Source organism: Eubalaena glacialis, chromosome 3, assembly GCF_028564815.1.
Source record: "Eubalaena glacialis isolate mEubGla1 chromosome 3, mEubGla1.1.hap2.+ XY, whole genome shotgun sequence".
Lineage (NCBI taxonomy): Eukaryota > Metazoa > Chordata > Mammalia > Artiodactyla > Balaenidae > Eubalaena > Eubalaena glacialis.
The window spans coordinates 142,217,091-142,244,785 of record NC_083718.1 but is presented as its reverse complement, the minus strand read 5'-3'; the positions used below and the strand labels follow the sequence as shown (position 1 = coordinate 142,244,785).

General features: G+C 37.5%; 1 protein-coding gene across 5 annotated transcripts in view; it reads left to right on the top strand.

Moving 5' to 3' along the window:
• PATJ (PATJ crumbs cell polarity complex component) overlaps positions 1-27,695 on the top strand; it is a 350,262-nt gene that overhangs the window by 35,055 nt on the left and 287,512 nt on the right. For all 5 annotated transcript variants that reach the window (XM_061184132.1, XM_061184131.1, XM_061184130.1 and 2 more), the window contains exons 9-14: positions 700-802; positions 3,125-3,216; positions 5,216-5,357; positions 9,367-9,510; positions 12,544-12,620; positions 14,649-14,705. In XM_061184132.1, coding sequence (XP_061040115.1) covers positions 700-802; positions 3,125-3,216; positions 5,216-5,357; positions 9,367-9,510; positions 12,544-12,620; positions 14,649-14,705 — 615 coding nt within the window. The remainder of the gene's footprint in view (positions 1-699; positions 803-3,124; positions 3,217-5,215; positions 5,358-9,366; positions 9,511-12,543; positions 12,621-14,648; positions 14,706-27,695) is intronic.

Here is a 27,695-nt window from a genome sequence, read left to right as displayed (position 1 = left end):
TAACTTTTTCTTTACGTTAAATTCTTTCAGATACAAATTTATGCTGAGTTTTTTCTAAGTGGCTGTATTAGTTTTCTCTTGTTGTATAACAAATGATCACAAACGTAGTGGCTTGAAGCAGTACCCTTTGTTGGTCCACAGTTCTGTAGGTCTGAAGTCTGGGTGAGCTTTGTTGGGCTCTTCTTAGAGTCTTACAAAGCCTAAATCAAGGTGTTGGCCTGGCTGGGCTCTTATCTGGATGCTCTGGGAACAGTCCATTTCCAAGCTCTATCATATTGTTGGCAGAATAGTTTCTTGTAGCCATAGGACTGAAGTCTCTGTATTAATGGCTGTCAGCTAAGGACCTCTTTCAGCTCCTTAAGTCCCCCTGTGTTCCTTCTCACATGACCCCTCCTTCTTCAAGCCACAAGTCCAGTCCTTATGCTTCAAATCTTTTTCACTTCCCTTTCTGCCATCAATAGGAGAAAACTCTCTGCTTTTGAAGGGTGCCTGTTTAGATTAGGCTTACCTGGATAATCTCCCTTTTTCATGATATAAACACAAGAATGGCACCAGGGATCAAAAGTCATAGAGACAATCTTAAAATTCTGCGTACCACAGGTGCTCAGAAAATACTTGACAAACCATGCACAAATTGACTATGTACACAAGCTAGATAACTAAGCGTTATATATAATTAAAATTATTTTTTCCTTTCAGGACAATTCTACTCTTTTTGAAACTTACGATGTTGAACTCATTAAAAAAGATGGACAAAGTCTTGGAATTAGAATTGTTGGTTATGTTGGAACCGCTCAGACAGGTAACTGAATCATTTCTATTTTACATTTGGAAATAATTGTAAAGGATGTTAAGGTTTCTAGAGAGTAAAATTAAATATCTGCAGATTTTAATTTAAACATTGAACAATAAAACCATGAATCTGTAATAGCAACCAATTACAAAAAATGATTAGAGAATCACAGTTTTATCTCAGTAGTTTTATAGCTGGCTCGATAGTCATTAACAAAAGAATTTAATTTATCCAACATAGTGTATAACATTTGAATTGTACCTCCTCTTGTTTCTAAGATAGATACATTTTGAATATTGAGACTGTTGCATATTATGACATTTTACATGTGATAAAGTAAAATGATTACTGCATATATTTCATATTGTGAATGTCAAAAAAGTATTACTATTATGTTAAATTATCAAAAGAAGATAAAACAAATGCTTTAATTAGAATTATTTTTCTTTCATATAAAGGGAATACATTGTAAGAATAAATGCATGGCCCAAGTATCTCTGAATAATACTCCCTGAACTCCAACATGCAAAGCTTTGGTAACTTTCACTGTAAGAGTTACTCTATTATGATAAGAAATCACTACAGTAAGGAAAAATAAATCTTTTTCACAAATATTTGCTAGTAAGATGAAAAGTTAAAGTTATGAAATGTTCTGGTTTTTTAAAAATTGCAAGGTTAGAGAGTTAATTATTTTTAAAGTTATTATTTTGCATATTTACAGCAGGTGGAAAGATTAAAAGTGCTAATGTATTCAAAGTCCTGAATGAAATTCATGTCAGACCACCTTGTGCTATTTTAGCCTAATGAAATAACTGTTTTCAAACCTTTAGATTTTTCTAAGTGCCACCATTTTTACGTTCAGAATTTAAATGAGTTCTAAAGAGCTAAGTATGGATTGTATACTAATGTTGCAAAAAAAAACCGTACTGAGTAGCTCTTAATATGCTGTCTGGTTAGAGAAATCATAAACTTGTGGTTTGTGAACCTTTATTACATTAAGTTTTCAAGTTGTAAACCTAGCGATATACATGCAGAGTGAAATGAAGTGAATGATAGATAACTGAGAAAATTTGATGTTTATGTTACTGAATAAGAAAAGAATCATTTTACTTCTTTACCCTCAAAAGAAGCTTTTGGGACTGGAGCAAGGGCTGGGGGAGCAGTGTTGAGTCCAAACACTAGAACGTTTTATAACTCAGTATGCTTTTTAAACATGTAGTCTTTCAAAATAGTTTTCGCTTTATTCCATTCATTGGAACTTTTGAGCAGCTGCTTTGCTTAGTTTTGGAGGGAGTAGAAAAATGAATATAAGAGAAGTCTATTCAGGGAGATAGACATGTAAATAACTCTCAGTTGTTTGAGGATAAATGAAATGTATGTTTTATCAGAAATGCAAGCAAACTATCATCATATGGCAGATGAAAGACTCATTATGACAGAGGGAAATGGAGAATTCACAAAGAAAGAGGCATTTGTACTAAGCATGGAAAAGGAGAAGGATTTAGATAGAAGGGTTGAGATCGACAGGAATAAAAAATGAGAAAAGGGATAAAATATAGAAAATACTTGGTGTTTTGGTGGAACATCATGAGTCTTGTGTGTCTGGACTTTTGTCTTATTGGAGCGGTAGTTGGAAGATGAAGTAAAACAAGAAGTTTGGGGCAAATTATGGAGGTCCTTGAAAGTGATTCTATGAAATTTACATTTTATCATGTAGGCTATAGGAATCCATTGTTGTTTATATTCCTTCTACAGGCAATATTTTAAGTTCATTTGAAATTGAGATAAAAATATAAAATCATCCAGAGCTATGGTCTTTCTTTTTCTAACTTTTCTTCCAGCCCTTGCCCATAGGCATGCATACTTTTTATATAGTTGTAATTTTTATATACATTTTATGATATATATAGACGCTAACATGAGCAGTGAACTAAATGTAGGAAGACCTGTTAAGACCCTCTTGTCTTAGTGCTGCTGAGAAATGATGAAGGTTTATGGCAAGTCAGCAGTGAGAAGGGAGATGGACCAAGAGAAGAGAGTAAGACTTAACCTGAGCTCTCCTGAATTCCAGCTGATACTGGAATGCATTTCATCAAGGTTCCATTACTGATTATTTTTCCAAAAATAGGCATCAATCAAATCATTTCAAATTTGGGTCACTTGTTATGGTGACAGTTTGAAATAATCCATCAATTTCTCTGCTTGCATTCAGAATAGTATTTATCAAGCCTTCAGTCAGCCCCTTTAGCTAATTAACCTCTTGATATGAATTTTGCAATCAAGCCCTAATTAGAGCTTTCTTCCTTTTTCCATATGTTTTGTGCACCTTAGGAGAAGCTTCAGGGATTTATGTGAAAAGTATAATACCTGGCAGCGCTGCATACCACAATGGTCAAATTCAAGTGAATGACCAAATAGTTGCTGTAAGTAACTGCCCTCTGTTTTAGAATTGAATCAAGTTGGGGGAAAAAAGTTATCATTATTATAATATATATGCAATGGGAATGGCTTAATATAGTCTCATAATGTTTTAAAAAAATTAAGTTTGTTAGTGCAGTGAAATCTCATTAATTTGGACCCTCATGGTCCTAAATTTTTTTTAATTAAAAAGAAATTTTTTTAAATTGAAGTATAAGTTGATTTACAACATTTTGCCAATCTCTGCCATACAGTAAAGTGACTCAGTTTTACACATATATACCTTCATTTTTTAGTATTCTTTTCCATTATGGTTTTTCCCAGGAGATTGGATATAGTTCCCTGTGCCATGCAGCAGGACCTTGTTGTTTGTCCATTCTAATTTTTTTTTTTTTTTAACTGCCTGTGAAGAAAGGAGTCACTAATGATATTGGCAGGAAAAAAATACTGTATACATATGTATATTATAATATACATACACATATATTTGAAAGATGCTCTAGCATTCTCTTACAAAACATTTCAAGCACCTCTTTGTGTTCTTTAAATTCATCAATTTTATATGCAATTAATAGGCCATTTACTAGAACTATTTATCTCTTTGTGAAAGTAGTTTTTCTATTAATAGTAATTTTGAGTATATACAAAATTGAGATATTTCTTGTTTTTGAGAATGCAATCATTGCCTTTTCTCAATTCGGATTGTAATTGGTATTTCCTCCATTTAGTAGAAATTAGTTAAATTTTACAGTTTATTTTCATAATAATTTTGAAGCATGTATTTCCTCCATTTAGTAGAAATTAAAATTTGCAGTTTATTTTCTTTTTCTTTTATAAATTTATTTTATTTATTTTATTTTTGGCTCCATTGGGTCTTTGTTGCTGCGCACGGGCTTTCCTCTGGTTGCGGCGAGCGGGGGCTACTCTGTTGTGGTGCGCGGGCTTCTCATTGCGGTGGCTTCTCTTGTTGCAGAGCACGGGCTCTAGGCGTGCGGGCTTCAGTAGTTGTGGCTCGCAGGCTCGGTAGTTGTGGCTCGCAGGCTCTAGAGCGCCGGCTCAGTAGTTGTGGTGCATGGGCTTAGTTGCTCTGCGGCATGTGGGATCTTCCCGGACCAGGGCTCGAACCCGTGTCCCCTGCATTGGCAGGCGGATTCTTAACCACTGCACCAACAGGGAAGCCCTACAGTTTATTTTCATAATAATTTTGAAGCATGTATACACACACATACACACACATTTAATTTATTGATTTATACAGAAACAAATGTTTGTTGGTATAATTTGAATGTTTGTCCTTCAGGTCCATCTAAGGAAGCACCTTTCATGACCCTTGGCTTTTCCACTATTGGGCTTAGGAAATGTCTTGTGATTGGCAGTTTGGAGATGAGTGATAAAACTTTGAAGACGATATTAGGGGGAAAGCTAAAGCAGTGGTTTGGCTAGCTTGAAGAAGATTGAGCAAGGAGGCCTGTTGGTAATGATGGACTTAAGAATGTGTGATTGGACTTGACTGAGATTAGTAAATAACCTTTCTTGCATGTGCTTTTTCAGAATACTAGAAAACCTAATGGAGGGAGATCACTTTCTTCTGGAAAATATCACATAGTGATATATGGTAGAGGGGTGAAGTATTGGATGGCCTCTTCACTTTTAGTAATAATGGCTTCTAGTAATACGTCTTGAGAGTTCTGTATAACAACTGACCACCTTTTATGGCACTTTGAATTTTGAACAGCATCAGAGATTAAGACCCTCTACCTTTCTCAGGCTATAAGTTAAACGTATGACTTAGGAATACAAGTTTCAGTTTGCTTTCTAGTTTCTCAGGAAATTTGTCAGCTTGTTTTACTACTAATTTTTCATCCTTATTCAAAAATACTTTCTTAGGTCTAATACAAATTATTTTGGGGATGAAATGAATTGCCTAATTTTATACTGCCTTGCCAGAATTGAAAGTGGTAGCTAACTTGGAACTTCTGTTTAATGTATCTTTTAATGTTTTAGGTCGATGGTGTGAATATTCAGGGTTTTGCCAACCAGGATGTTGTTGAAGTGTTAAGAAATGCAGGGCAAGTGGTACACCTAACCCTAGTTCGAAGGAAAACATCCTCATCTGCTTCTCCACATGAAGGGCCCTCTGACAGAGGTAATTAATTCCTCTGTCCCTCCCCCTGCCTCGTCTGGGTTTGGAAGATCAGCTCATTTATGGAAGTTGTTCTATAAGTCTGGGAAGGAAAAACTGCCCACCTTGTGAAACGCAGCAGTGGAGAAGTGAATCAATTCATTTATGCCTTGAAGAGTTTCCTTTGCCTATTATAATGTGCCAGTCCAAATGTTAGAATGTGAACCCTGACATGCATTAAGCTCTGAGAGCTTCTCTAAATGGAGATGGAAATCATTTTCCCAAAAACCTTCCAAATTTCATTTATTTCTTATATTTGAATAATAAAGCTTTGCCACATTTTGTTCCAGGGGCTCTCAGTTGTCTAATGCTTTGACATTTTGCAAACTTCAGGTTTCATATTACTTCTAATGATGTATTTGATTCTAATATTTCTTGATTTACTTTTTGAACTATAGCAAGAGAAAATAAAATGTGGATTTCTATCAAGGACACTTCTATTTATAAAATAATATTTGTTACTTTGATTTTAAGAATAGTAAATTTTCATTATGGAACAAATGCATAATTGTATGCATGACAATTTTTAATTATCAACTTATAAATGTAGATAGATCAACAAAATTTGGCAATCATGGGAACACATTCAATTTAAAATGGATGACTGAGGCTTCCCTGGTGGCGCAGTGGTTAAGAATCTGCCTGCCAATGCAGGGGACATGGGTTCGAGCCCTGGTCTGGGAAGATCCCACATGCCGCGGAGCGGCTGGGCCCGTGTGCCACAACTACTGAGCCTGCACTCTAGAGCCCTTGAGCCACAATTACTGATCCCATGTGCCACACCTACTGAGGCCCGCGCACCTGGAGCCCGTGCTCCACAACAAGAGAAGCCACCTTAATGAGAGGCCTGCACACCGCGGTGAAAAGTAGCTCCCGCTCGCTGCAACTAAAAGGAAAGCCCGTGCACAGCAACGCGAACCCAACGCAGCCAAAAATAAATAAATAAATATATTAAAAAAAATAAAAATAAAAAATAAAAAAAATAAAATGAATGACTGGCAGGTCTTGGGCCCCGCCCCTTACACTTCTCAGGCCTGACCTTCTGGCAGCCGGGCTGCACGCTGAGCCGACATTGACAGGTCCTCGCGATGTGGCCGGACGTGCCCCATCTCGTGACATCATGGTGGCATACTGGCGACAAGCTGGACTCAGCTACATCCGATACTCCCAGATCTGTACAAAAGCAGTGAGGGATGCATTGAAGACAGGATTCAAAGCAAATGCCGAGAAGACTTCTGGCAGCAGCATAAAAATTGTGAAAGCGTAAAAGGAGTAATTTACCCTGACTACAGCTTGAAATGCTGCATGTTCAAGGTGAAGATGTGTGGGCACGTGTTATGGCAGATTGAATACAATCTCCCTTCATGGAAAGAAAAAAAACCTGTCTTGTTCACAGATTGACAATGCCAATAAATTAAAGTACGGTTCAAAAAAAAAATAAAATGAATGACTAATTATATAACTAGTGGGTAAGAAATAATTCCATTAGAATTTGTCAAAAGTTGAATACATTTTTTTCCCCTCCTCTGAAGATATAATGAGCCTAGAAATGTTTGCTTTCAACTGATATTAAATTGTATTTACATTGGAACTTTTTTTTTTATTTTATTTTTCATTTATTTATTTATTTATTTGGTTGCACAGGGTCTTAGTTGCGGCAGGCGGGCTCCTCAGTTGCAGCTCCTGGGCTCCTTAGTTACGGCTCATCGGTTCCTTAGTTGTGGTATGCGAACTCTTAGTCGCGGCATTCATGTGGGATCTAGTTCCCCAAACAGGGATCAAACCCGGGCCCCCTGCATTGGGAGCACGGAGTCTTAACCACTGCGCCACCAGGGAAGTCCGTATGTTGGAACTTCTTAAGTTTTATGTGGTAGTGGAAATTCTGCTGCTGAAAGATAGATGCCCTGTCAACTGCATTGTGTGTATGAAATTTAAAATTGCCTAAATAGTACAGAATGTACAAATGCTATATTGACCTTAAAGGTTTACATAAATATTTATACCATTATAATGGTTTTTAGTAGCTCTGATAGAGCCTTTGGCTTTAGTCTGCTGTATCAAATGAACTATGTCATCTGCGAATTAGCAATTCTTTACTGGGCGTGCCTACATTTTAAATTTGTATTGGGATAGGTTTTGACTCTAAATCTGCACTTCTTCTTCATGGTTTGGGTGTCCTTCCTGTGTGTTTCACTAGCACCCTTTGAAGAGCACTCTGCTGTAGCATTTATCACACCGTGTTGTAATCACCTGTTTTGTGTGTGGCCACTATAATGTAGGGAAGTGGTTATGCCTGTGTCCCCTGCCCCATTGAACACACCTCTGTGTGCCTTCCTCATAGTCAGCATTTAAGTTTGTTATACTGAAACAAACTGCACGGCTTCTAGCTCTTGTGCAGTACCTTCCTCTGCCATTCAAAATCTTACTGTCTTTTTCTCCTCTAAACTCTTATTTGCATACCTGGTATATACTTATTTGTGTACCAATTTGTATACTACTTGTAGCGTACAACCAATCATGTATTGCTTTGTACTCTGCACACTGTTTAGTGTGTAACTCTTCTCCCCAAGCTACATTAGCAGCTTCTGGCTGGCATTTGTTTTGCTGGCACTGGGCTGTGCATTTAGTGTGTATCAGGAGATTAATGTTCTAAAAAATCCTGTGTGGTTTAAAATGTCATGTTAAGATCATAGGAACTTTTAACTGGTTATATTTTTAAACTTTTTATTATAAATTTTTTTGAACATACAGGAAAATTGAAAACTAATGTAACAGATACCCACAAACCCACCATTTAGATTCAGCAGTTAACATTTTGCCATATTTGCATCATCTGTTTACCTTTTTCTGAACCATTTAAGAGTGAGTAGTAGATACCATGACAATTTAGCCCTACATACTTCAGTTATAGCTTTTAAAAATAGTCATGATATCATTATCACACCAAAGAAAATTAATAGTAATTCCCTAATATCAAATACCCAACACATACTTGAATTTTCCCAATTGCTCCCAAATGTCTTTTGTAGCTCCTTTTTCCACTTCCCTTTCTTCCCCTCAAAAACCTCATAAAATTAAGATCATTGATTTTTATGCATTGAGCCTATTGCATTTTATTATGCTTCTTTGGTTTCTTAATCTAGAAGAATCCCTTGCCCCTGCCTCCATGGCCCATGGCATAGACTTTTTGAAGGGATTTGGCATTTGTCACTAGAATGGTACATTCAGAATTTTGATTGTTTCCTTGTGGTGTCATTTGACTTGTTCCTCTATCCCCTATGTTTCTTGTGAGCTAGGAGCTAGAGCTAAAGCCTTAAATTCAGGTTCAATATTTTTAATAAGAATACTTTATAAGTTACATGTGGTTATTTAAAAATAACCTAAAATAATTCTTGTTCAACCTTTCTCGTGTTTAAGAGATACATAGTGACTGGCATGCTTGAGATTGAAAGCTTACTTAACTCAATTTAGCTAAGGAAGGAAACTCTGCAACCAGGGGAATACTCTCCCTTTTCCTTCCCATTCACAAGGTTACTTATGTAGAGTTGTTTGTAAAACTCATGATGATGTCATGCCAGAACCTAGGATTGCCCAGAGCAACGGAACCGGCTTCTTCTGCATATCTTGCTCCCTGCCCACCACAGCAGCAAGAACATATGGCCCCCAGTGTTCTCCTCCTTCCCCCCACCCCCCAAGGCTATACTGAAAAGCATCTCCTCCTGCTTTGTCATTGACTTTACCTTGCTTTTCTCTTCCCATTGCCTAGTTCCTTATTCGTTTCAATACTACTACAAGTGTATTTTTTAATGAATTGAGTGGTTATCACAAGTGGCATTTTAAATAAAGGAATCATATGTGTAAGTTACCTGAAAAGTTTGTAAGGAGGTTGTGAAATGGGACAATAGAGTGGAATTAGCTTACTTAAATATGGCCTTCATCTGATAGTGATTCAAATTAACAATTCTTATTTTAGGAACTGTGGTAGGACCACCGAAAACACCAGCCCTCTTTCTGACTGGAGCAGTGGAAAAGGAAACTAATTTCAGTGAAGATGAGGAAACTGAAGAAAGAATGGATAATCTAAAAAATGACAATATACAACCCTTAGAAAAACTGGGTAGGCACAAAGCATTCAATTCAAAGCTTTCTCTCTTTATAGTTAATATAATATGAGGAATTTTAGAGGCATTTTTAGAGATATAAACTAAGATATTCTTAATATCAACATCTTAACGCTTGTGGCAATTGAGAATCGAGCATATTGTTGTTTAATCATTGTTTAATTATGTTGATTTTGAATACATTTTATTAGTGTGATAACTTTTAATCTTGTTGGCATTTTTAATTACTGCATACTTTAGCTTGTATTATTATCGATATAGCTATAGATATACAGCTGTCTGTATACATATAGCAGTATTTCCTTTTCACCATAACAATAATGTATACATTTTTATATATTTCATCAAATTTCCAGGTTGCTATATATTTATTGTTTAATTTTCTTTTTAATTGATGTGCACCTTTGTCCTTGTGCTTTGTTCTTTGATACCTCGTCTGCTCTAGTGGACTGTATTCTGTAAGCATGTTGAGTAACAGTCTCACACAGTTTCCTGTACAAAGGCACTCAGGGAAGCCTTGCCAATTGAATGAAATGGACTACTTAAACTTCATCCATGTCCACGTTGACTTTTGGCTTTGATTGCCTTCTCTTGGGAAAGAATGGCCTGAGGGAAGGAGTAAACCCCTCATTCAAGTTTTAAAATTTCCTATAGTTTGGAAATTTAACTTGTTCTTTTTGACCCAAGTAGATTGCAGTTAATTTTTGCTCTTTAAATTCATGTGAACCCAGAGAGATGTACAGTGAACTATCAGGTGAAAATCAAATAACATTCTAAAGTTAGAAATATTTTTAGAAATATCTGCTCTTTTTGGATCAACCTCAGTACCTTTTTTTTTTTTCTTTTTTTCATGAGTATGTATAATTTCAACTAGAGAGTTAGACCAAATTCTTCCAACTGTTATGAAGTTACCTCTCTTTTTGCTGTAGGGGCAGAACTGTTTTCCCTTCTTCTCTTCTAGTTTTTTTGGCTGGTCTAATAATTAAATCGACATAAGGCAGATTAACACAGGAGAAAAACTAATTTCCTATGTGTAAGAGTCCCATAAAAATATGAGCCCCAAGGGCAAGTTGGGCAATTGAGGCTTCTATGCTATCCTGAGTTAAGGAATGGGATAGGGCCCAGGACCTTCCAAGGGGAGGAGAGTAATTTACAGGATGATAAGAAGAGCAGATGTTTGGTAATTAGAAGTTTGCCCAGCCATGCAGATAGGTCTTTCAAATAAAAAAGTTATCTCTGGTAATAGCTGTCTTTCTGGTACAGGTTCCCTATCTAAATTCTTTTAGGTAGTTAAGGGAGAGGTGAAAGTTTTTCCTGAGTCTGCTGGGTCTTGATTGCCTTCAGCTGAAAATAATCCACATGCCAAAGTGGCAATATTTGGGGGTGGCATATTCTGCTCCCCTTCATTGCCATTGGAATAATCGTTTCAGAGCATCATAATATTCATTTTTTTGTGTGATCATTTTGTGTAGCCAAGGATTTATTGAGCTGCTTAAAATAAATCTCTTTCCTCTGGTACTTGGGCCTTTGTGCTGTGCTTTAAAACTCATGACTGTGATTTCATTGTATGACTGAAAGGTAAAAATATAGTCAAAAGAATTGTAGGTGAAATATCAACATTATTTTATATGTGTATAAAATATCTTTAAATATCATGTTTTTAAGCTTACAGTTCAACCAATACATTGCAAATTTTATTCAAATTAGCCTACCACATAGGAAACTGCTGCCTGTAAGAAATTTAATAGAACTCTTAATGTAATTTCTTATGGAAATGTTAACAGAGTAGGCACAAAGGTGCAGAGCCTACATGAATGATATTTTGTTTTTAATAGGATATTTAGTTAGTTATCCTCGAAATGTAATCTAACATATCAGTTAATATAGTTACTTTATGGATATGCTTTTGTAAATCTAGTAATTTTAAGTTCTTTCGTGTTCATTAGTCTTAGTCTCTGATTTTTGAGGTTAGCCTGTTTTACTTAATGATTTGTATTATGTAATTAAGCATGATATGCATCCGAGATTAGATGTGTGCTGAAGGCTTGAAAAAACTGATATTGCAAGTTATGTTTGATTTTAGGCAGATGGTTATATCAGTTGTGATGTTTTGCGACTTGTCCAATCTTGTGACAAAATTGAGTTTTTCTTAAAGAAAAAAGGTGGAGGTTTGTTTATTTTCTGCTGCTACTGTGGATCTAAATTGAAATTACAGTTTTAGTACTTTGATTTTTGTCTATTAGGCATTATTCAGACTACAGACTGCACAGAGCTTCTGGCTAAGATCATACGGAGGACAGGCAGGACACTTAAAATCTGTCTGCGCTCTTTAAAATCATCTGACCCATGCAAAAAAGGCAATATTACCCTTAAGTAAGAAAGTTTTAAAGATATGATAACCACGTAGCCACAAAAGACCAAAGTAAAACAAAGTTTCTATTATATTAAAGCTCATGCAACTCACTGGTTGAATTAAACCAGAAAAGCATTTATATCTGCTCAAGTGAAAAGTTTGATTGGGTCATGTTGATATGCCTTGTTTATAGTAAAGTTATTTTGATAAGTTTTTACTTTTCTTATGGGTGAGTGGAAGGTACTACTCTGAAGTGATTAACATTCACCTTAAATCCTTGTTTGTCCTAACATAGCATAAACCAAAGCCAGATGCATTTTACTTGTAAGCCACAGGATGTTTGTATACAAACTATATAATTCAAATTTCATTTATAACTCATTTCCTCTTCTCTTTAAAATATTCCTTAACAGCAAAAGCCCCTTCATAATTTGGTCACAGACCAAATTTACAGTTTACATTTTTACATTAGTAAAATGTAAAATTTTACATTTTACATTAGTCTTACAAGTCACCTCTGATTTACTTTACCTAATAGACCTAAGTTAATGCACTTTCCTTTTTATTTATTTCCCTTTTACTTACTGAAGCTGTGCTGTTATGGAAGAATTTAGTAGTTTAGTGTGTTTAGCTCACAGTAGTTTCAATGTTTTGTTTATTTATTTTTTTAATCCAGAAGGAGTCCCAATCTCTTTAGAAAATGAGCTGAAATCCAGATGGGAAAACCTACTGGGCCCTGATTATGAAGTAATGGTATGTTAAAATCTTCTAATAAAAAACACTCATGTCTCATCTCATGTCAATGAAATGTAGCTCTGAATGCTACAATTGAAAGAAATGGGAGAGTCAAAGAATAGCTGGCCGTCCTTTATTTTTTCCTCCTGTGTTTCTTCCGTACTGGATCAATTAATTGATTTTTTTTTTTTTTTTCATTTTAAGCTGCAAGGACAGTTAAGGACTGCACATAAGTTTCAGTTACAATTAGCAGACACTCAGTTCATGTGGAAACAATTTAAGTCAACAATAGGCAGAAAAATGTTAGAGAAAGGACTTGCCTTTAAATTTATAACCTGTATCAGCTGCTTAAAATTGCTGGCATTTTTATGATTGCTTTTATGATCTGTTTGTTTTATTGTACACTGAAAGGGCTGTGGATATTAGTCCTATGTTTCACAAAGAATCTTACAGTTTTATGAGAAAAATGAAAGAATGATTATCAAATGTATTTGGGAGAACAGGAAGTAATTTAGGTTAGGTATAAGTTTATATGCCAGTGGTCCATTAGGCTTCCTTTCACCTGTTATTAGATTCACTGAGTAAGGGATTGATTGCATTTCCCCATATGAATCCACATGAAAACAGAAAGCTGCACTTAGAAAAGCCTCTACAGTGTTCACTAAATGTGTTAGTAATAAAGTATTCTATTAAATTTCTTTTGTCTTTCACGTTTTCTTACATATGTTTGTCATTAGTACTTGTTGGCTGGTTGGAGATTTTTTTTTTTCCTCTTCTAGCCACTATCTATTGTTAGACATTTTCCAGTGTCATTAAGATGAGTCAAAACAGTCCATACTTCCTCTTCTTACTTGTTTTGTACTTGCATGTCGGTCCTCATGAACTGCTGCTTCTTTACTTCATAGATTTCAAAGCTGTTTTTTCATTAGGTTATTACCTAGCAAGTGACCTTTTCTGCTATCCTGAGTGGATGATATTTAAAGTAGTTTGATGTACCAGTATTTTTAAATGGTCTGTTTTGCGACGATCTCTTTTCGGTTAAAAATTTATCCTCTTTATAACCACCTTTCCAAATTTTATTTATCATGTGGTGAGGTCATAACAGAGGGGCTAGAAAGAGGAGACAGAATTTGAAGTTGGAAATTTAAAGTGACAGTTTATTCATTAAGAGTTGTAACATGTTCTGAGGCACGAGGCGACAAAAGGAGAAGCCAGGCAAGACGGATGAATGAATGCATACATGCAAATATGCGTACATACATTCATGCATGTGCTCCAGTGTTTCTTACTTTATTTTCTTCCAGAATCTACTTATCTGAAGTGCAGTACTTTTAGAAACCTTAGTTGGACCACTGTTTAACTTATCCCCTCCCTCCAGATGCACCATATTCTATTAACAACTTACAGATGCAAATCGTCAGTGCAGTATTTTGCTTGCACGGAATTCACTTCTGTGGATGTCCACCATTGAAGCTCAGAACAATAGTTTTAGGCCAGGATTAAAAGCTTTCAGTATTCCACGATCTTTCCACCAGTCCAGGTCTTTTGTTTGTGTCCTTGCCAGCTCTTTCTCCTAGGGAAATGGTTTGAGCTTGCTGTAGAAAGTCAGATGCTTCAGTTTTTCCAAACTTGTCTGATTTTTCTGACCTTGCAAACTTTGTTTCAAGGCCTGGGTTTAGAAGTAAAAATGACCATACTCTTGGTTTTGTCAAAAGAATAAAAATTTTATGGCTTTAATACAATGGAGGATTATATTAAAATTTTAGGGGTCATGGATTTTTAAAAATAGTACATGTATTTGCCCATCACCTTCTAGTTCAACTTTTGCATAATTTATGAAAAAAGATTGCTGTGGAGAACAATAACAACAAAAAAGCGAATATTCTCTGAAATTTTACATTATGTATTATGGATTTCAGAAACATGGAAAAGAGTTTAGATGGAGTTATCAATGTATAGGTTTTATAAAGATGTTTTCAGAAAGCCTAGGAAGAAATAAAGTTACGCTTTTACAAATATTGGAAATATTTTTTCTTATGAATTTAGATTGCTATTTTGGACACACAGATTGCAGACGATGCTGAGTTACAGAAATATTCAAAGGTAAGCATTATTTTTTATTTTTATTTTTTATAAATGTATTTACTTATTTTTGGCTGCGTTGTGTCTTTGTTGCTGCACGCGAGCTTTCTCTAGTTGTGGCGAGCGGGGGCTACTCTTCCTTGTGCTGCGCATGCTTCTGGTTGCAGTGGCTTCTCATGCTGCGGAGCACGGGCTCTAGGTGCACAGGCTTCAGTAGTTGTGGCACCCGAGCTCAGTAGTTGTAGCTCGTGGTCTCTAGAGCACAGGCTCAGTAGTTGTGGCGCATGGGCTTAGTTGCTCTGAAGCACGTGGTATCTTCCCGGACCAGGGCTCCAACCCGTGTCCCCTGCATTGGCAGGCGGATTCTTAACCACTGCACCACCAGGGAAGTCCCTATTTTTTAAACTGTTGCCAGTTTTTTGTTGTTTGAAGAACTTTCTCTAAGTTCTTGTCAAAGAAACTAGATTAGTGCTGTGATCTAAAGTTTTCAGAATTTAGTTTTAGAGGTTTTCTGGAAATGTAGTAGGTTCTGACTGTTATGAAACGTGATGGTTAGATATGCCTGGGAAGAACGTGGGCCACTTCCAGAAGCCAAAATCCCTGGTTGGATTGCTTTGCCCACCTCAAAGGTAGTATGCAGAGCGGCCTTGTGCAGAGCGTGTTAGCTTTTCAGATATTGTAAGTCCTTTTAAAATGTTTCCTAAAATTCAAGACCATGATATAGACTTAAAAAAAAAAATCTTCCCAGTCCATATGTTTAAGAACAAAAAAGTGGCTTATCTTTTGAGATAGGCAATGCTTTTTCTTGGACTTAAAATTTTGTATTGAGACCTTTATTTCTAATGGCAAAATGCCAGAAGGTAACTTTTACAGTTTTTCCTAACATTTTTAGTGACCTCTCACTACAAATTAATTTCATAGTCCCCACTCTGGATAATCAAAGGCCAGGGTAATTGAAACTTAGAGAAGCCTTCCAGGTGGCTTTCTCAATAAATGATGAGAAAGGAAAGGTTTTCTTGTCCGAACAGTTTCAAAAGTTATACTGTAATCCCACCTGAGGTATATGAGCTGAGCCCAGCTTAAACTCTGCTGTCATATGCAGTATTCAGAATGAGTTTTCTGTGTCCCATGTGGGTTTTGTAAGAAGTCATCTCTTTAGATAGTTCTACCATTTCCTTCTTTGGGTATTTGTGATGAATATTTTCCTTCTAAAATTTTATGTTACATGTGCTGTTATTTTTAGTTTGGAATTTTCACAGCCGATGCTGTGGAGAGTATTTCTTTCCTCGTAAGCTAGCCTACATTTGGAGTCACTTCCTTGCTGGGCTGTGTGGGCCAACTGACCAGGCTTTCCTCAGATGTGCAATATGAAAGAACACGCACAGCTTGTACTTAATTTCAAATTATTTACAATATCATATTTAGGTTAGATTAGTCACTGATTACTAATTCCATCTAAATTTGTTGAGAGGAGTTTAATTCAAAATAAAAGTAAGAAATATAAATACCTCATCAAACTTCACATGTTATTAATTACTGCAGTATAGTTTACTGGTGACATGGACTCTGGAGTCAAACTGCCTGGGTTCAGATTCTGGCTTATCCACTTACTAGCTTGTAAAATTATCTAGACTCTATGTTTCAGTTTTGTTGTCTGTACAAGGAAGATATTAATAGATTAGTACGTATCTCATGGGTTGTATAGGAAGTAAATTTAATGTGCCTAGAATAGTTGCAAGCACATAGGATATTGTTAATATTTTTATTATCATTCATAAAAGTCAATGATGCTTTTCCTGAAAATTGTTCTTTAATTTACACTAAACTCTTAGATAGTAGATATTTTCTATTTACCAGTCTTCCACTTTACTACACTTCCTGTGCCTAATCTGCCTGTCTATTGAGTCGTTAATTTTAGTTGTTATATTTTTCTATTCTAGAATTTATTTTATCCCTTTTTAGATCATAATTCTTTTGGAGGAGTTCTCAATTTTAAAAAATCTGTAGTTGCCATCTTTTTCTCTATTTCTTGAACATATTAATCATAGCTTATAAGGACTTAAAATAATTAATTCCAATATGTGGATCAACTTTAGATGTGTTTCTGTGGTTTGATGTTTTTCTCTCGTTATAGTTATTTGGTTGTATATCTCGTCATGCCATAATTTGACTGAATGTTCGATATTATGTACGCCAGCTACAAAAGGCTTCAGGTGATGTCATCTCCATCCAGAAGAGTCACTGTTTCTTCTAATAAAGAGATACTCTGTGTGTGTGTGTGTGTGTGTGTGTGTGTGTGTGTGGTACAGGTGGGCGATCATCTCTGAGGCGAGGCAGAGGTACCTTTCGGGTAAGGTTCAGACTCTCTTGTTGCCTTTGCTCCTAACACATGGCCTTCCAGGTATTCCAGTGAGTCTTGGGTGTTTACCAGTCCCTTCTCCCTGGTGGGACCTGAACTCCAATTCTCCCTTAGTACTTTGGGACTGTAGAAATCTTTGCTTAGCTCTTCAGAGGTTTCCTGAGGAACTTTTAGCCTCCTTGCCCGTTAGAACTCAAGAGACGTCCTTGGAGGAAAACATGCCCTTGCTCAGGCTCAGTTCATCGTGCAGTTCAGCTTTAGTTGTCCTTACATGTTCAAAGCCGCAAGACCCTGTATCATCAGATTCTATCATAATAAAAAAGGATCGTAACCACACTCGGTATGTCTTAAAGAATGTCATTGTCTTTCTCCAGGCAGAACATGTTCTCTTTCACCTTCATCCCTAGTTCCTTGCCACCAGTCTAACTTTATCTTCTTCCTGATCAACTTCTATGAATTATGTCTACTTGTACTCAGCTACTCTGGTATAATGATATGGAAAGTCTTCGAGTCAAACAGACTTTCAGAACCACCTCACCAGTACATTCAACTGTTCATTCATTCATCAATTATTTATTGATATCTACTCAGTGCCAAGTCCTCTGCTGGGTGCTGGGGTTTCAGAAGAGAACAGAAAGAAAAAAAATCTCTGTCCTGTAGAACTTACATTTTAGTAGGGGGAGATACAAAATAAGTAATAATTTCTGTAGTATAGATGATGTGTGCCATGCAGGGAAGATGGATAAGGAATTCAGGAGAGAGTGTGGGTTTGCAATTTTAGATAGGTTGACCAGGAAAAGCCTCCTTAAGAAGGTAACATTTGAGGAAATACTTTAGGAGGTGAAATAAGCAGCCTAATTTTTCTTCTACATAATATGAACAATAATACCTATGTTGTAGAAGGTTAAATATAAATATATTTAATACATGCCCTAATTAATATAGCTCAAAGCCAACACGTAAGAGCCGTTTGATAAATGGTGGTTTTGTTTCCCAGTTGTATACTTCTAGTACTTTTAGTCTCTGACCTTCTAAAGGCTCCTTTAAAAAAAAAAAAACTATTTTAAAACATTTAATTATTTAATTGAAATTTTGTTCTAGCAAAAAGTTTTTTTTAATTTTTTGCACTAGAAGAGTCAGCCATAATTGCACTATTCTCTTTTCATATTTAGTTGTTGCCTGTATATGTTTACATATCTGTAGTTGGTATACCCATTCTTTTGTGTAACATACATGTCAGAGAAGGGATGTATGCTTTTTCTATGTAAAATTATCACACATATTTACTCTTTTGTACATTGATTTCTTAATTACAAATGTCCACAGATTGATTTTTTTTTTTTTTTTTTTTGAGCCATGCTGTGCAGCTTGTGGGATCTTAGTTCCCCAACCAGGGATTGAACCCGGGCCATGGCAGTGAAAGTGCCGAGTCCTAACCACTGGACTGCACAGGTTGATTATTTTGATGAACTATAATTTTTAAAAATCCTCTTAAAATTGGAAGTTTAGTTCTTAATTCAGTAGCTTCTAATTTCTCCCTACAATATATAAAGAAGACTGGCCTGTCCAAACCCATTTCACACGTGAAGATGCTAAAGTTTGCATAGGTTGAATGAATCACCTTAAATTACACAACTAGATAGTAGCAGAGGCAGCTTGCAGCTTAGAGAGCTTTCTTTCCTTCCTGAAATATTTACAGAGCTCCTACTCTACGCCAGACACTGCACTACCAACTGTGGGAAGCAAAATAGAAAAGGTCCTTCCTCTCCTAGAGTCTGGGTTCTGGGCTTCGGTCAGGGCATGATAATAAACAAGTAAAAAATAACCTGAGAAGATAGTTATAAACTGTAAAAAGTGATGCAAAGAAGTGCTTTTAAGAAGTGATGATGATTCAAGAAGCATAAACAGGGTGATGAGAATATAACTGGGGGGCACCTTAGAGAGAGAGCTGGGGAAAGCCTTTCCGAGTTCAGGCTTGAAGGATAAGAATGTGGTGAATGGCAGGTACAGGTGGAAAAGAGCTGTCCTGTGGGAGGAATGGAAGTTGTTTGTTCAGAGTGTCTCAGTCAAACTAAATGAAGAGTAGGATGTTGTTAGGTGAGGAAGACCAGGTGCTTACAGGGCCTCGAGATCCACGCTGGTAAGCCTGGGTTTTATTCTCAGTGCCAGGTAATACTGGTGGAAGGTTCTAAGCAGGGTAGTGCCACGCTCTGAGGTCAAGGCTGTAGGGTTTTTGTTTGTTTGTTTGCCTTAAAATATTTATCTATTTGGTTGCGCCAGGTCTTAGTTGCGGCTTCTGGGCTCCTTAGTTGCGGCATGCACGTGGGATCTAGTTCCCTGACCAGGGATCGAACCCGGGCCCCCAGCATTGGGAGCGTGGAGTCTTAACCACTGCGCCACCAGGGAAGTCCCAAGGCTGTAGGTTTTTCCTCTGTCCCGACAGCTTTTTGATTAGGAAAATCATGTTTCACAGCTATAGCTGGTGTTTCTAAGGGTTTAACTGTCTTTAGTTGGTCACTCCAGTTCCCACCTCATAGCCGCTTCTCTTGAAGGGATGCTGATTCAAGAAGCATCTTCCTATATGACAAGCCAGTGTTAATAGACAAGATTTTCTTTTGAGGTGGATGGAGTTGTATGGAAAGAGAGAGGTGAAAGCAATTTACAGTGGTTTGAACATTAGCTGCACTGCTTCTAGGAAGCTGTTAATCATGACACAAGAAGTTTTTCCGCATCTGGGGAGACTTGCACTTTTAGGGATGGCTTTCTTGGCAAGTGTTTACTGTTAAGATAATCACAACACTATGAGGGAGAGGCATTATGCTCATGCCAGTGACCTTTCTGCTGGCCATCAACTGTAATATGAAGTGAGCATTAGTAAGATCTGTGGTGTGGGAAACAAAAGACCAGGCCCTGTTCTCTGGTTTTGACAAAACAGACTGACAAATTTCACTTTATTTCCTTCCTGAATTACATTCTCTGAGCCAAAGGGCATTAAGATGTGAGTTCGCCTCTCAGTCTGTTTCAGCAAGTAGAATTGTGAAGGCAGTGGGATGTACTGGGCCCCCACTCAGCAACCAGGGTCAGTGCTTTGCGTTAAAGACATTTTCTCCTTTATTTCCCACAATAACCCTATTGGTCAGCAGCTATTTCCAACTCTCCATTTTTAATATGTGAAAACTGAGTGTCAGGTAGGTAAAGTGACTTGCCCAAGATCATACACAGCTAGTAAGTGACAAAATTTAGGAAGCAGATCAGGGTTACCTGACTCTTAAGTCTGTGCCAGTCTTTATGTTTTTCCTTTTGAATAGATAGTATATGGACAAGACACAAAATTTAAAAGTTACAGAAGGAAGTACTGCAAAAAATGTTTCCCTCCCACCCCAGTCCCTTTGTTCTCCTCCCCAGTGGCAACCAACCACAGTCACCAATTCTTCAGCATGTAATTTTATACTTTTCTGGTCTCTCTTTTGAGTGGAGAACATAAGATACAGAATCAAATAACTGTAGTGACAGTGGTTATCCACTAGGGCAGATGGCTTTTCAGAAATATCAGAGGAGCCTTTTCAAAATACACATGCCCTATTTTGTTCCTCCTGACTAATATTCTGATTTTGTAGGTTTGGGGTGAAGTCTCTAAAGGAAACTGTGATTCCTTCCTTGCCTCACTTCATTGAGAATTACTGTTCTGGTATTGCTAACATGCCTTATATGTACAGTTGACCCTTGAACAACATGGGTTTGGACTGCATGGGTGCACTTATACACAGATTTTTTCAGTAGTAAATACTACAGTACTACACCATCCTCAGATACGGAGGAACCTCAGATATGGAGGGCTGACTATAAGTTATACCCAGATTTTTGACTGTGGAGGGTCAGTGCCTCTAACCCTGAATTATAAATGGTCAGCTGTATTCAAGGAGGGAGGGGTTACTTCCTCAAGACAGATGAAGGAGGCTTATTGGGAGGATGAACTATACTCTTATTGGAGAAATAAGAACAGTGGTTATTCCAGGTGGAGGAAATACAGTGAGCAAAGGTAGAGAAAGAGTCATAAGTGCAAAGTGTTAGGTTAGGTGTCAAAAGCTCAAATAGGGATCTCAGTAGCTCTCAGGGAACCGTCAGGGGAATCCTGGAAAGAGAAAGTCAGAGCTGCCGTCGCTGCCCACATCCCGGGGTCTCATAGTTCTCTGTGATAAGTGTGGCTCACGTCACCTATCAAGCAAACCCCAAACCTCCTCAGTGTGACACCAGTCCCCCTACCTTCCCTGCTCAGAGTCACAGTGAAGCGGCACCTAGCTCCAGAGGCCTGGCCAGGTTGGGGAATGTACCTCTGGCCCAAAGGCTGTGTAGGGGTCCAATGTCTTGAACCTTAAGGTAGTTTATTCTGATTTCTGCCTGAAGGCTCTTTCATCAGCCACCTGCCAAAGATTGAGTATCGCACAAAGGAGACTGTCTCAGAGCCCCACGGAAAAGGACTATACCAGGATGTTTCCTTAGAAATACCTGAAGATGGTTCTGTGTAGAAACAAGAGACCTGAAGTGATCTTAAAGGTTGTTATTAATTTTCATTTGTTGGAGATAATGCCCACCTTTGTGAATGAAGAGGATAGAATTTTAATGGGAAGAATGAGAAAATGAAAATGCTGTACTCAGAGAAACCTGAGGATTATTCAACAGGTTTGTAAAGTGCCTCTGCTTCAGTAATCCTTGCAGTGCTATAAGTCTGTGATGATGCTAGAGGCTTGCGTCAGCTTCTGTTAAAGGACTGTTGTTACCCTACGCAGCTATCTCCATTCCTTTTCTCCTCATTCTCAGGTTGACTCCTAAAATTTGTGAACATCTCCCATGCCGTGTGGCTGACAGGGTCTTGGTGCTCCAGCCGGGTGTCAGGCCTGAGCCTCTGAGGTGGGAGAGCTGAGTTCAGGACATTGCTCCACCAGAGACCTCCCAGCCCCACGTAATATCAAATGGTGAAATCTCTCCCAGAGATCTCCATCTCAATGCTAAGACCCAGCTCCTCTCAATGACCAGCAAGCCACAGTGCTGGACACCCTATGCCAAACAACTAGCAAGACAGGAACACAACCCCACCCATTAGCAGAGAGGCTGCCAAATATCATAATAAGTTCACAGACACTCCAAAACACACCACCGGCCGTGGTCCTGCCCACCAGAAAGACAAGATCCAGCCTCATGCACCAGAACACAGGCACCAGTCCCCTCCACCAGGAAGCCTACACAACCCACTGAACCAACCTTACCCGCTGGGGGCAGACACCAAAAACAATAGGAACTATGAACCTGCAGCCTGTGAAAAGGAGACCCCAAATACATTAAGTCAAGCAAAATGAGAAGACAGAGAAACACACAGCAGATGAAGGAGCAAGGTAAAAACCCACCAGACCAAACAAATGAATAGGAAATAGGCTGTCTACCTGAAAAAGAATTCAGAGTAATGATAGTAAAGATGATCCAAAATCTTGGAAATAGAATGGAGAAAATACAAGAAACGTTTAACAAGGACCTAGAAGAACTAAAGAGCAAACAAACAATGATGAACAACACAATAAATGAAATTAAAAATTCTCTAGAAGGAATCAATAGCAAAATAACTGAGGCAGAAGAACGGATAAATGACCTGGAAGATAAAATAGTGGAAATAACAACCACAGAGCAGAATAAAGAAAAAAGAATGAAAAGAATTGAGGACAGTCTCAGAGAACTCTGGGACAACGTTAAAAGCAGCCACATTCGAACTATAGGAGTCCCAGAAGAAGAAGAGAAAAAAAAGGGACTGAGAAAATATTTGAAGAGATTATAGTTGAAAAATTCCCTAATATGGGAGAGGAAATAGTCAATCAAGTCCAGGAAGCTCAGAGAGTCCCATACAGGATAAATCCAAGGGGAAACACGCCAAGACACATATTAATCAAACTATCAAAAATTAAATACAAAGAAAAAATATTAAAAGCAACAAGGGAAAAGCAACAAATAACATACAAGGGAATCCCCGTAAGGTTAACAGCTGATCTTTCAGCAGAAACTCTGCAAGCCAGAAGGGAGTGGCAGGACATATTTAAAGTGATGAAAGGGAAAAACCTACAACCAAGATTATTGTACCTGGCAAGGATCTCATTCAGATTCGACAGAGAAATTAAAACCTTTACAGACAAGCAAAAGCTAAGAGAATTCAGCACCACCAAACCAGCTTTACAACAAATGCTAAAGGAACTTCTCTAGGCAGGAAACACAAGAGAAGGAAAAACACGCCCAAAACAATTAAGAAAATGGTAATAGGATCATACATATTGATAACTACCTTAAGTGTAAATGGATTAAATGCTCCAACCAAAAGACATAGGCTGACTGAATGGATACAAACATAAGTCCCGTATATATGCTGTCTACAAGAGACCCACTTCAGACCTAGGGACACATACAGACTGAAAGTGAGGGGATGGAAAAAGATATTCCATGCAAATGGAAATCAAAAGAAAGCTGGAGTAGCAAGTCTCATATCAGACAAAATAGACTTTAAAATAAAGACTATTACAAGAGACAAAGAAGGACAATACATAATGATCAAGGGATTAATCCAAGAAGAAGATATAACAATTGTAAGTATTTATGCACCCAACATAGGAGCACCTCAATACATAAGGCAAGTGCTAACAGCCATAAAAGGGGAAATTGACAGTAACAATCATAGTAGGGGACTTTAACACCCCACTTTCACCAATGGACAGATCATCCAAAATGAAAATAAAGGAAACGCAAGCTTTAAATGACGCATTAAACAGATGGACTTAATTGATATTTATAGGACATTCCATCCAAAAGCAACAGAATACACTTTCTTAACAAGTGCTCATGGAACATTCTCCAGGATAGACCATATCTTGGGTCACAAATCAAGCCTCGGTAAATTTAAGAAAATTGAAATCGTATCAAGTATCTTTTCCAACCACAATGCTATGAGACTAGTTATCAATTACAGGAAAAAAACTGTAAAAAATTCAAACACATGGAGGTTAAATAATGCACTAATAACCAAGAGATCACTGAAGAAATCAAAGAGGAAATCAAAAAATACCTAGAAACAAAGGACAGTGAAAACACGACAACCCAAAACCTATGGGATGGAGCAAAAGCAGTTCTAAGAGGGAAGTTTATAGCGATACAATCCTACCTCAAGAAACAAGAAACATCTCAAATAAACAACCTGACCTTACACCTAAAGCAATTTGAGAAAGAAGAACAAAAAATCCCAAAGTTAGCAGAAGAAATCATAAAGATCAGATCAGAAATAAATGAAAAAGAAATGAAGGAAACGATAGCAAAGATCAGTAAAACTAAAAGCTGGTTCTTTGAGAAGATAAACAAAATTGATAAACCATTAGCCAGACTCATCAAGAAAAAAAGGGAGAAGACTCAAATCAATAGAATTAGAACTGAAAAAGGAGAAGTAACAACTGACACTGCAGAAATACAAAGGATCATGAGCGATTACTACAAGCAACTATATGCTTATTGGACAACCAGGAAGAAATGCACAAATTCTTAGTAAAGTACAACCTTCTGAGACTGAACCAGGAAGAAATAGAAAATATAAACAGACCAATCACAAGCACTGAAATTGAAACTGTGATTAAAAATCTTCCAACAAACAAAAGCCCAGGACCAGATGGCTTCACAGGCGAATTCTATCAAACATTTAGAGAAGAGCTAACACCTATCCTTCTCAAACTCTTCCAAAATATAACACAGGGAGGAACACTCCCAAACTCAACCTACGAGGCCACCATCACCCTGATACCAAAACCAGACAAAGGTGTCACAAAACAAGAAAACTACAAGCCAGTATCACTGATGAACATAGATGCAAAAATCCTCAACAAAATACTAGAAAACAGAATCCAACAACACATTAAAAGGATCATACACCGTGATCAAGTGGGGTTTATCCCAGGAATGCAAGGATTCTTCAACATGAGAAAATCAATCAATGTGATATACCGTATTAAGAAATTGAAGGATAAAAACCATATGATCATCTCAATAGATGCAGAAAAAGCTTTTGACAAAATTCAACACCCATGTATGATAAAAACCCTCCAGAAAGTAGGCATAGAGGGAACTTACCTCAACATAAGAAAGGCCATATATGAGAAACCCACAGCCAACATCATTCTCAATGGTGAAAAACTGAAACCATTTCCAGTAAGATCAGGAACAAGACAAGGTTGCCCACTCTCACCACTGTTATGCAAGATAGATTTGGAAGTTTTATCCACAGCAATCAGAGAAGAAAAGAAATAAAATGAATCCAAACTGGAAAAGAACAAGTAAAACTGTCACTGTTTGGAGATGACATGATACTACACATAGAGAATCCTAAAGATGCTACCAGAAAACTACTAGAGCTAATCAATGAATTTGGTAAAGTTGCAGGATACAAAATTAATGCACAGAAATCTCTCGCATTCCTATACACTAATGATGACAAATCTGAAAGAGAAATTAAGGAAACACTCCCATTTACCATTGCAACAAAAAGAATAAAATACCTAGGAATAAACCTATCTAAGGAGACAAAAGACCTGAATACAGAAAACTATAAGACACTGATGAAAGAAATTAAAGATGATACCAACAGATGGAGAGATATACCATGTTCTTGGATTGGAAGAATCAACATTGTGAAAATGACTATACTACCCAAAGCAATTTACAGATTCAATGCAATCCCTATCAAACTACCAGCGGCATTTTTCACAGAACTAGAACAAAAAATTGCCCAGTTTGTATGGAGACAGACCCAAAAGACCCCGAATAGCCAAAGCAATCTTGAGACAGAAAAACAGAGCTGGAGGAATCAGGCTTCCTGACTTCAGACTATGCTACAAAGCTACAGTAATCAAGACAGCATTGTTCTGGCACAAAAACAGAACTATAAATCAATGGAACAGGATAGAAAGCCCAGAGATAAACCCACGCACCTATGGTCACCTAATCTTTGATAAAGGAGGCAAGAATATACAATGGAGAAAAATCAGCCTCTTCAATAAGTGGTGCTGGGAAAACTGGACAGCTACATGTAAAAGAATGAAATTAGAACACTCCTTAACACCATACACAAAAATAAACTCAAAATGGATTAAAGACCTAAATGTAAGGCCAGATACTATAAAACTCCTAGAGGAAAACATAGGCAGAACACTCTATGACATAAATCACAGCAAGATCCTTTTTGACCCACCTCCTAGAGAAGTGGAAGTAAAAACAAAAATAAACAAATGGGACCTAATGAAACTTAAAAGCTTTTGCACAGCAAAGTAAACCATAAACAAGATGAAAAGACAGCCCTCAGAATGAGAGAAAATATTTGCAAACGGAGCCACTGACAAAGGATTTTTTTCTAAAATATACAAGCAGCTCATGCAGCTCAATATCAAAGAAACAAACAACCCAATCCAAAAATGGGCAGAAGACCTAAATAGACATTTCTCCAAAGAAGATATACAGATTGCCAGGGAACACATGAAAGGATGCTCAACATCACTAATCATTAGAGAAATGCAAATAAAAACTACAATGAGGTATCACCTCGGGCTTCCCTGGTGGAGCAGTGGTTAAGAATCTGCCTGCCAATGCAGGGGACACACAGGTTCGAGCCCTGGTCTGGGAAGATCCCACATGCCTCGGAGCAACTAAGCCCGTGCACCACAACTACTGAGCCTGTGCTCTAGAGCCTACGATCCACAACTACTGAGCCGGCGTGCCACAACTACTGAAGCCCGTGCACCTAGAACCCGTGATCCGCAACAAGAGAAGCCACAGCAGTGAGAAGCCCATGCACCGCAACGAAGAGTAGCCCCCGCTCACTGCAACTAGAAAAAGCCTGCGTGCAGCAATGAAGACCCAATGCAGCAAAAAATGAATAAATAAAATAAATTAATTAAAAAAAAGAATGAGGTATCACCTCACACCAGTCAGAATGGCCATCAAGAAATATACAAACAGTAAATGCTGGAGAGGGTGTGGAGGAAACGGAATCCTCTTGCACTGTTGGTGGGAATGTAAATTGCTACAGTCACTGTGGAGAACAGTATGGAGGTTCCTTAAAAAACTAAAAATAGAACTACCATATGACCCAGCAATCCCACTCCTGGGCATATACCCTGAGAAAATCATAATTTAAAAAGAGTCATGTAACACAGTGTTCATTGCAGCACTATTTACATTAGCCAGGACATGGAAGCAACCTAAGTGTCCATCGACAGATGAATGGATAAAAAGATGTGGCACATATATACAATGCAATTTTACTCAGCCATAAAAAGAAACGAAATTGAGTTATTTGTCATGAGGTGGATGGACCTAGAGACTGTTATACAGAGTGAAGTAAGTCAGAAAGAGAAGAACAAATACCGTATGCTAACACATATGTATGGAATCTAAAAAAAAAAAAAGGTTCTGAGGAACCTAAGGGTAGGACAGGAATAAAGATGCAGATGTAGAGAATGGACTTGAGGACACAGGAAGGGGGAAGGGTAAGCTGGGACGAAGTGAGAGAGTGGCATGGATATAATATACACTCTCAAATGTAAAATAGATAGCTAGTGGGAAGCAGCTGCATAGCACAGGGA